The sequence below is a fragment of the Anolis sagrei genome, chromosome 4 (genome assembly GCF_037176765.1).
Source record: "Anolis sagrei isolate rAnoSag1 chromosome 4, rAnoSag1.mat, whole genome shotgun sequence".
Taxonomy (NCBI): Eukaryota; Metazoa; Chordata; class Lepidosauria; order Squamata; family Dactyloidae; genus Anolis; species Anolis sagrei.
The window spans coordinates 5,660,729-5,671,474 of record NC_090024.1 but is presented as its reverse complement, the minus strand read 5'-3'; the positions used below and the strand labels follow the sequence as shown (position 1 = coordinate 5,671,474).

The 10,746-nt window shown below is 42.8% G+C and overlaps 1 protein-coding gene across 1 annotated transcript; it reads left to right on the top strand.

Annotated features, from left to right (window-relative positions):
• Nucleotides 1–3,649: 3,649 nt before the first annotated feature.
• Nucleotides 3,650–6,737, top strand: LOC132775159 (zinc finger CCCH domain-containing protein 3-like). The gene is made up of 2 exons (XM_060775985.2): nt 3,650–5,035; nt 5,968–6,737. Exons 1-2 carry the CDS (start codon nt 3,909–3,911, stop codon nt 6,224–6,226), a joined length of 1,386 nt encoding a protein of 461 aa, XP_060631968.2. The 5' UTR covers nt 3,650–3,908; the 3' UTR covers nt 6,227–6,737.
• The last annotated feature ends 4,009 nt before the right edge of the window (nt 6,738–10,746 follow it).

The window sequence follows — 10,746 nt, the reverse complement described above, 5'->3', positions numbered from 1 at the left end:
CCATCTAAAACACAGACATGTGCCTTTCATCTCAAGAACAGAGAAGCATCCCGAGCTCTGAGGATTATTACCTGGGAAGGAATCCCACTGGAGCATTGAAGCGCACCCAAATACCTGGGAGTCACTCTGGACCGTGCTCTGACCTACAAGAAGCACTGCCTGAACATCAAACAAAAAGTGGGAGCTAGAAACAATATCATACGAAAGCTGACTGGCACAACCGGGGATCACAACCAGACACATTGAAGACGTCTGCCCTTGCGCTATGCTACTCTGCTGCTGAGTATGCATGCACAGTGTGGAACACATCTCACCACGCTCAAACAGTGGATGTGGCTCTTAATGAGACATGCCGCATTATCACGGGTTGTCTGCGCCCTACACCACTGGAGAAATTACACTGTCTAGCCGGTATTGCACCACCTGACATCTGCCAGGAAGTTGCAGCCAATAGTGAAAGGACCAAGACAGAGACATCTCCAGCCCATCCCTTGTTTGGGTATCAGCCAGCACGTCAACAACTTAAATCCAGAAATAGTTTTCTAAGATCTACAGAGACACTCGCTGGAACACCCCAGCAAGCGAGAGTCCAAAAGTGGCAGGCTCAAACCCAGAACCTCAACCAATGGCTGATACCAAATGGGAAACTCCCCCCTGGCACACAGAAGACTGGGCGACTTGGAAGGCGCTGAACAGACTGCGCTCTGGCACCACGAGATGCAGAGCCAACCTTAAGAAATGGGGCCACAAAGTGGAATCCACAACATGCGAGTGTGGAGAGGAGCAAACCACTGACCACCTGCTGCAATGCACCCTGAGCCTTGCCACATGCACAATGGAGGACCTCCTTGCGGCAACACCAGAGGCACTCCAAGGGGCCAGATACTGGTCAGAGGACAATTAATCAACTACCAAGCTTGCAAATTCTGTGTTTTGTCTGTCTGTTTGTTTGTTTTTGTTAAAAATTTAATACAAATGTCTGGTTGCTGATGACACGATAAATAAATAAGTTGCACTATGCTATTTATTTTATTTATCGTGTCATCCGCAACCAGAACATTACATTTCTAACAGAACGAAATAAACAAACAGATAAAAAAAAAAACAAATTTTGCAAACTATTTCAATAAAATGCACTATGCTAATAATATAATATATATAATATCGTATTGATAGCAATATAGTAATACAATACGATATATCGTATTGATAGCAATATAGTAATCGTATTGATAGCAATATAGTAATACAATACGATATAATGCTAATAATAATATAACAATATAAAATGCTAATATTGTACTATGCTACATAATACGTATATGTTGATAATAATATAACGTAATACAATATAGTGCTAATAATACGGTGTTATATCATACCAATATTGTGCTATGCTAATGATTATTAATATTGATAGTAATATAATGTAATTCAATATTATACTAATTATACAGTATAATCATGTATAATACTAATATTGCACTATGCTAAAAATATAACATATATATAATACAATATTGATAACAATATTGTAATACAATAGAATATAATACTAATACTAATATAACAATATAAAATGCTAATATTGTACTATGGTAATAATATAATACATATAATATTGATAATAATATAATGTAATACAATATAGTGCTAATAATAATATAGTATTATAATATATAATACTAATATTGTGCTATGCTATTTTTTTTGTGTCAGTAGCGACTTGAGAAACTGCAAGTTGCTTCTAGTGTGAGATAATTGGCCATCTGCAGGGATGTTGCCCAGGGGACGCCCGGATGTTTTAACATCCTTGTGGGATGCTTCTCTCATGTCCCTGCGTGGGGAACTGGAGCTGACAGAGGGAGCTCATCCGCGCTCTCCCCGGATTCGAATATCTGATCTGTCAGTCTTCAGTCCTGCCAACACAAGGGTTTAACCCATTGCGCCACCGGGGGCTCCATGCAATGCTAATAATATAAATAATATTGATAACAATATTGTAATGTCATATGATATAATACTAATAATCATACAATATAATCATATATAATACTAATATTGTGCTATGCAACCAGCGTTTTTCAACCTTGGGGTCAGGACCCCGGGCGGGTCGTAAGGGGGGTTTCAGAGGGGTCGCGAAAGACCATCAGAAAACACATATTTCTGATGGTCTTGGGAACCCCTTTGGCAGAGAAGGCTGAAGATTTCTCCTCCTATCCTTCCTTTTTGGTGTTGGTGAACGACAATTTCCAGAACTTGATTGTAGGTTAACTATACATCCTAGCAACTACAACTCCTAAATGTCAAGGTCTATTTTGCCCAAACTCCATTGGTGTTCATATCTGGGTAGCCTGTGTTGGTAACTGCTTTCCTTTTGTTACCTTGGAACAGAATGGTTTAAATGTGGCTCCTGATGGACGAGATTATAGCTCCTAATGAACAAGATTGCATTTTGCCAAATTATATAGATGGTATTGTGGTAAGGATGACACTGCTAGTGATCTTGCTGAGATATGGTTTGTCTCCATGAGTCCTCCTTACAATTAGTTTTACCCCTTTATCTCACCCGGAGTTTTTAAATCATTTTATGTACATGCGGCCCGCTCTTTGTCCTTATGTTTGGTTCTTATGTTCTATGTATATTGTTTATATGTTTTGATGTTTTATACTTCAATGTTATGTTGTTTATTTTATTGTAATTTTATATTTTTTGTATTGTAATTTGTTGTTCGGTCTTGGCCCCAAGTAAGCTGCTCAGAGTCCCCGTTGGGGAGATGATGGCGGGGTATAAATAAAGATGATGATGATGATGATTATATGCATAATGTAAGGCAGTATTTCTCAACCTTCCTAATGCTGCGACCCCTTAATACAGTCCCTCATGTTGCGGTGACCCCCAACCATAAAATTATTTTTGTTGCTACTTCACAGTGTAATGTTGCTACTGTTATTAATCATAATGTAAATATCTGATATGCAGGATGTATTTTCATTCACTGGACCAAATTTGGCACAAATACCTGATACACCCACATTTGAATACTGGTGGGTTTAGGATGAGATTGATTGATTTTGTCATTTGAGAGTTGTAGTCGCTGGGATTTACCTATAATCAAAGAGCATTCTGAACTCCACCAACGATGGAATCGAAACAATCTTGGTACACAGAACTTCCAGGACCAACAGAAAATACTGGGAGGGTTTGGTGGGTATAGACCTTGAGTTTAGGAGTTGTAGTTCACCTACATCCAGAGAGCACAAACAATGATGGATCTGGACCAAATTTGGCAGAGATACTCAATGTGCCCAAATTTGAACACTGGTGGAGTTTGGGAAAAGTAGACCTTGACATTTGGGAGTTGTAGTTGCAGGGACTTATAATTCACTTAAATCAAAGGGCATTCTGCACATCACCAATGATAGAATTGGGACAAACCTCCCACACAGAACCCCCATGACTAACAGAAAATACTATGTTTTCTCATGGTCTTTGGTGACCCCTCTGATACCCGCTCACGACCCCTCTGGGGGTTCCGACCCCTAGGTTGAGAAACACTGATGTAAGGAAAATCTTTCTGGGGTTTTCCTGCTGCTACACATGTGGTTGAAGACATAACTAACCATAGTGCTTTTCTTTTTCCCTTTAAGGTCTCATTGATGACCATAAAAACATTCATGGAAATGCACCTGTTCCCCCGCCTACTCTTAGATGGAGGAATCCCAGACCTGCCTTTACTAACCAGGGTTCATTCTCTACTCGATATTCTCAGCAAACACAGAGAGATTTTGCACCTTGCCAGACCACTGCCAATACCTGGAGAAATAAATACTCTCTTGTCAACGTACAGCCTCGACCAACACCTTCTTCTGGAAGCAGTGTTTCTGCAAGGACCTCATGGACTACGATGAGCCATGGAAGCAGTGAGGAAGCTGAGCCACAACAGGTGCTTTCAGAAACAAATGAAGGAGCCACAATGGACAGGACTGTTGCACAACTTCAGGCTGCTTTAGCAGCTAGCAGTACTGCTGAGCCAAAATCACAAAGAGGTCCTTCAGCAACATTAGGAGCTCCTGCTGCTTTTCAAGGACGTGTAAGCAGCAGTGCTTCGACTTCAAATATTGACTTTAAAGAAAGCAAAGAACTGCCATATTTACCGGATTTCAAAACTGTGCCCAGGAGCAGGGATAATGATGCTCCTAAGGCACGTCAGAAAGTACCTGTGACTTCAGAAGCCATTCAGGGAGTGACAAAACTTGCCCCCAGCTTGTGCAGGACTATCAGTGAGAGCGCCATTGCTTTGAAATCTGAGCCTCAACAATCTCTTATTGCGCTTGATCATGAGTCAAGTTACTTGCCAAAGAGGAAGACACCAGCACTACAAGCACCACTTTTGCACAGTTCCCAACAACCCCCTGGGGCGAAAGGCAAAGCCAACCCCTTGAAGGTTGTGGATACACCTGTTGTTTGCACTAAGTCAGTATGCAAGGCACCTTCAACACCTGGAAAGAATCTCTCTGAGAGAAAGCATTCAGCACCTACTGTCCAAAAAACTCCTGTCTTGCCAAGCTGCATCAAATCTCCAAGGTTCAAGAAAGCAAACTATACCTGGGTGGCGAACCCAAGTAAATCCCCTCGGACTATGAAAAGATGGGCTACTTCCAGAGCCTGTGAGAATGCACACAAATTTTCTGTGAGTTCAAAGGCAGCTGCCAAGTTACAGCCCAGAGGGGAGTTGGGAGTGAAGCAGAAGAAGCCTGGCTTTCATTCAAAGCTTGGGGTGTCTTCCAGCCAGTATAAATGGAAGGCATCCAGTCTCCAGTCTTCTCCTTCCACATCCACGTCTTTGTTTACGTGGCATCATAAGGAGCACGATGGGGCTGGCGTTTCCCCCAGTGTGGATGCCAGCTCTTCCCTTCAGCTAGCAAGACGGATGTCTCTTGGTCACGGGGCACCAAGGCCATCCTGTGGGAATACGGGCTTTTACAAATTGAAAAGCCGGACTAAAATCATCAGGAGAAAAGGAAATGCCTGGTAAGGATATTGATTCTGTTGTTTGTAAGGACCACAGGCTGTTCAAGCCTCTTCCTGATGTTCTATTTGTTGCTCTAGGTCTGCATCTGGAGCAGTGAAGTCAACAACACCCTTTCATTCTTTGTAATACCTGGGATGAATGCCATTCCCTAGCTTCGGGACACTTAGGCTAGACTTCAGTCAGTGACATATATGTGCTTAACTTACAGGAAAGCTTTTTTGCAAACGAGATGCAAAACGGATCTTAGTTTGGGTTGCTGTCAGTTTTCTGGCTGTATGGCCATGTTCCAAAATCATTATCTCCTGATGTTGTTGTAGGTTTTTTTGGGCTATATGGCCATGTTCTAGAGGCATTCTCTTCTGACGTTTCGCCTGCATCTAAAGCAAGCATCCTCAGAGGTAGTGAGGTCTGTTGGAACTAGGAAAAGGGGTTTATATATCTGTGGAATGATGTCCAGGTGGGACAAAGGACTCTTGTCTGTTGGAGCTAGGTGTGAATGTTTCAACTGACCACCTTGATTAGCATTTGATGGCCTGGCAGTTGCTTGGTGTGGCTTGTAAGTGCCTGGGGCAATCTTTTGTTGAGAGGTGATTAAATGTCCCTGATTGTTTCCTCTCTGTTGTTTTGCTATTGTAATTTTAGAGTTTTTTTTAATACTGGTAGCCAGATTTTGTTCATTTTCATGGTTTCCTCCTTTCTGTTGAAATTGTCCACTACCTCTGAGGATGCTTGCCATAGATGCAGGCAAAATGTCAGGAGAGAATGCCTCTAGAACATGGCTATATAGCCCAAAAAAAACTTAGAACAACCCAGTGATTCCGGCCATGAAAGCCTTCGACAGTATATTAATTAATTTATTGCACTTATACCTGCCTTTTGAAGGGAGCAGATGACGACGACATTTCATCAAATGCTTTTATTGTCCCTCCAGCTCTCCAGTTGACAAGAGGAATGCTGCCTTCTCCACTGTGGTCCTCAAAAGCCGCTATTCCCTCAGGAAAAAGAGCTCTCCTCGGGGAAAGCCCTCTCCCACGGCAAGGAGGGCTGGGACTAAGGGCCTCGTGCAAATTGGGAAGCACAGGCTGCGCCGACTGCCGGCATCGCGGGCCCATGTTTCGTCCAAAGACGGTAAGGGCAGACTTGGAAGCAGGCTCCTTTGGTTTGGTCCTTCCATTGTCATTGTATTATGAAAACACCCCTCTTCCTTGCTTTTTTTCAAGAACCAATTCAAAACTTTTCTGTTCAGACCGTCTTTCAGTGATGGAAATTAACCCTGACTGATAGAACTTCATAACATGACTAGTGGAGCAGAGTACTATATATATCACTTGACATGATACGATACACAAATGTGACTGTATATTGTAGTTTGCTTTTTAAATTGCTTAAATTGTTTGTATGATGTTAAGGTGTCTGTGTATTTTTGCTTTGTGTGTGTATATATTTGTGTATATGTGTATATATGTGTGTTTGCGTTTATATATGTGGTTTTGCACATGTGTTGAGCTGCTCGGGGTTGCTGCTGATGACGCCAGGGAGAGCGAGGCTTAGGGTTAGGGTTAGAGTTTTTATTTTATGATATTCATGTTTATTATTGATGTATTTGGTCTATTGTTTGTATGATGTTAAGGTGTTGTAAGCCACTTTGGGACCTGTGAGGGAGAAAAGCGGGATATAAATAAAGATTTAGTATTATAATAATATTATTATTATTGTTGCTTTCTAACCAGTACTTGTTCTAAAAACTGCAAGCGATGTTCTTGTAGCATGCTGCAGGAAAGCACATTGCAGCTGAAATTCTGCCATCTGGTTTACTCAATTCTGTTTGTGACTCTTTTCTATGAGAGTCACAAGGCCCTTTCTTTTCAGTCCGGGATGAGTAACTGTGGAGTTACCAAGGGAGCATATAGAGGTTTACACCAGCTTGATCTGAAGTGGTATTGCATCTTTTTTATTAAGGGAACTAGCCGTCCCTTGCCATGCATTGTTGTGGCCCGGTTTGTGTATATTTGCTTTGTATGAGTATATATTTGTGTATATGTGTAAATATAAGTGTGTTTGCGTTTATATATGTGGTTTTGCACATGTATTGTAATATATTTGTTTTTGGCTTTTTAAGTGTCTTCTGCTGTGTTTTTCAATGTTTTATGAGTGATGGTCACTTGTTGGCCTGATAGGTGTATTGTGTCCAAATTTGCTGTCGATTCTTCCAGTGGTTTTTGAGTTATGTTAATCCCACAAACGAACCTTACGTTTTTATTTATATAGATTCAGAGCATTTAGTATGACTTTTTTTAGTGGGGCAGGAAGTTGGTAGAGGTCGAGATGATACAAGCCAGCAACCTTAGTATGTGGTTTTCAATGTTTTGGTTGGAAATCTGGCGTCTGGCAGGGACGAGAGATAGGGCCTTCTCAGTGGTGGCCCCTCGGCTGTGATTACCGACATTAGATTAGCACCATCTCTAATGGTATTCCGCAAAAAAGTGAAGACCTGGCTGTTTGAGTAGGCGTTCGAATAATTAGTGCAATAATTGATTAATGAACACTGGAATGGATCAATGGATGACGAATTTGGATCATGTTTTTGATGATGAGACGATAGTGAATGGCTACTGTAGTAATCGTTAATTGTTTATTGTTATCAATTGTGTAATGGATTAGGCTGTTAACTGTTTTTATACTGTACATTGAATTTTTGCTGTCTCTTATTGCTGTGAACCGCCATGAGTCGCCTTCGGGCTGAGAACAGCGGTATATAACAAAGTAAATAAATAAATAAATCTTTTTGAAAAGGAGGGAGATTTAAGAGTTTCTATATATGCATTGTCTGGTTCTGGGGGCTGCCTGTGGACCCCAAATTGCATTCCTTCCATCTTTGGTGTTCCTCAAATGGGTTGTGGTAGCACCTCTTGGTGGACTGAGCTGTTCAGCTACCATCTAGGGACAAGATGACTAGTATACAGGCATTGGGGTGGGGAGACAAGGAGACAAAGGGGATCAAAGAAAGTCATGTTTTGGTGGATGAACATTATTGCAAGGGGATTTCTATTACTGGACAGCACTGGGCAACAACTTGCCTATCCACCTGCCCTGTGAGCTTATCCAACAGACAACAAGAAGTCTGTCATCAATGGCAGCTTGTTTTATCTGCTTTCCTTTCACACCTGCAAAGTTGAAGAAGTAGTGGTACCAGTGGGGAGTGGGATGCTGCAACGGGAAGCTTATGTGACCCTCACCCTTGGCTCTCTTTCTCTCTTCGGCCTCAGTAAACAAGAGACAAGAGAGGAGAGAAGTTGGTTTTCTCTTGCCGTTCCTTGTCACCTTCAAAGCCTTCGAGGTTGGGTTGTTGTAGGTTTTTCCGGGCTATATGGCCATGGTCTAGAGGCATTTTCTCCTGACGTTTGGTCTGCATCTATGGCAAGCATCCTCAGAGGTAGTGAGGTCTGTTGGAAGTAGGAAAATGGGTTTATATATCTGTGGAATGACCAGGGTGGGACAAATGACTTTTGTCTGCTTGAGCTAGGTGTGAATGTTTCAATTGACCACCTTGATTAGCATTTGATGGCTTGGAAGTGCCTGGGGGGGAATCTTTTGTTGAGAGTGATTTGATGTCCCTGATTGTTTACTCTCTGTTGTTTTGCTGTTGTAATTTTTGAGTTTTTTAATACTGGTAGCCAGATTTTGTTCATTTTCATGGCTTCCTCCTTTCTGTTGAAATTGTCCACATGCTTGTGGATTTCAATGACTTCTCTGTGTAGTCTGACATGGTGGTTGTGAGAGTGGTCCAGCATTTCTGTGTTCTCAAACCTTTCAGGTTGTTAAGTGTGTTGCTGCTTGCTGCTGATCATGTTGCTGAATTTCCTTGTCATTTTTCAAAGTTCTTTTTAAAGGAGAGCTTAGAAGGATAAAAAAAAAAGAGAGATTGGGGCACATACAGCTCATTTTCCACACCTTTCTCACCTTTGGTCTAGTTGCTTGGGTTTATTTCTGGAAGGCTGGTAGCGTGAGCCACCTTGGTGCCCTTTACAGCCAAGCTGAACTGTATTTCATTCAATTTGTTTGAACGTTTGGAGCCTTTGTTTCATCAATCATTTGTCAGCATCTCCCCCTTCCCTCGACTATAGTTGGATCCGCCAGTTGCTGTTCAATAAGTTTTGTTATGAGACTCTCTTGTGTATCTCTTATTCATTTCCCCAGAGAAGATTTGGATCCAGTGGGTGCTTTTCGTTGTGCATGGATGTGCACCTCACTGTATAGGTTGGGTGTTCCTCATTCCAAAATCCTAACTTGTTCACATGGGTGGCTAAGAAAGTGAACCTTTGCTTTCTGATGGTTCATGTACACAAACCTTGTTTCATGTGGAAAATTTATTAAAAACACTAGCTGTGCCCTGCCACGCGTTGCTGTGGCCTATAGTAAAACTTATCAAAGTTGAGGTAGATATCTGGACTATTATGAAAGAGAGGTCCCTACCTATTCCTTCCCCCTTTTCCTCCCCCTTTCTCTCCTTTCTTCCTTCTCTACCTCTTTCTTTCTTTCACTACTTGATTTCATCCTTCTCTCTTCCTTCATTCCCTCCCCCTTTCTTCCTTTGCCTTTCTTCCCTCCTTGTTTGCTTCCTTCTTTCACTTTTTATTTCCTTTTATTTCACCACCATCATAACAATAACAATAATGCAACGCATTGCCTCTGGGACCTGACACCTCTCCCATTCCCCCTAAAAGGGTCTCATAGGAACAATAGCATAATAATAATAATAGAAATAACAACCTTTACCCGCCACGTGTTGCTGTGACCAATCTTCCCTCTTTCTCTCCTTCTTTCCCTCTTTCCTTCCTTCCTTCCCTCCCATCTTTCCTTCTCCTCTTCTTTCTCTATCTCTTTCCTTCCTTCCCCCTTTTTCTTTCTTTTCTGCTGTCTCTCTTTTCTTTCCTTCCATCTTTCCTTTTCTTTCCTTTTCTTCTTCCTTCTTTCTCTAACTTTCCTTCCTTCCCCCTTTTTCTTTACCTCCCTTTCTCTTTCGTCCTTCTTTCCTTCCTTCCTGTCTTTCCTAGATTTTGACAGGGCGGGAAGGGGCGGGGTGGGGTTTGGAGGTGGCGTGAAGTAAAAGGAGGTAAGACTGGGGCGGGGGAGTGATGGAGCGTGGGGTTGCGTGTGTGTGTGCGGCGGCGGGGGGAGTGGGGTTGCGTGTGTGCGTGCGGCGGCGGGGGGAGTGATGGAGCGTGGGGTTGCGTGTGTGTGTGCGGCGGCGGGGGGAGTGGGGTTGCGTGTGTGTGCGGCAGCGGGGGGAGTGATGGAGTGTGGGGTTGCGTGTGTGTGTGCGGCAGCGGGGGGAGTGGGGTTGCGTGTGTGTGTGTGGCGGCGGGGGGAGTGATGGAGTGTGGGGTTGTGTGTGTGTGTGCGGCAGGGTGTGTGTGTGTGCGGGAAGCGGCGCGGCGGGGCTTGGAGTGGGCATGGTTTCCGCAGAGGGAACGTTGGCCGGAAGGCCATGTGCGCGCGCCAGGGAACTTGCAGCTGGGCGCCAATGCGCATGCTCAGTTGTTTTGCCGTTTTGTGAGTGTGTTGTTGTGTTGTTTTTCATTTTGAGTAGATATGTTTGTACCTTGTGGGTTGTGTTATGGGCATGGGAATTTTGGTTAAGTTTCATTGGGGTATTTTTGAGTTTTGTTCTTTTGCCGTTTTGTGAGTGTGTTGTTGTGTTGTTTTTCAT

Excerpts from the sequence above, each read along its gene's own strand:
- LOC132775159 (XM_060775985.2), top strand. The coding sequence starts at position 3,909 with ATGAGCCATGGAAGCAGTGAGGAAGCTGAGCCACAACAGGTGCTTTCA. Across the intron at positions 5,036-5,967 it reads AGGAGAAAAGGAAATGCCTG|CTCTCCAGTTGACAAGAGGA; the intron begins GTAAGGATATTG and ends TTGTCCCTCCAG.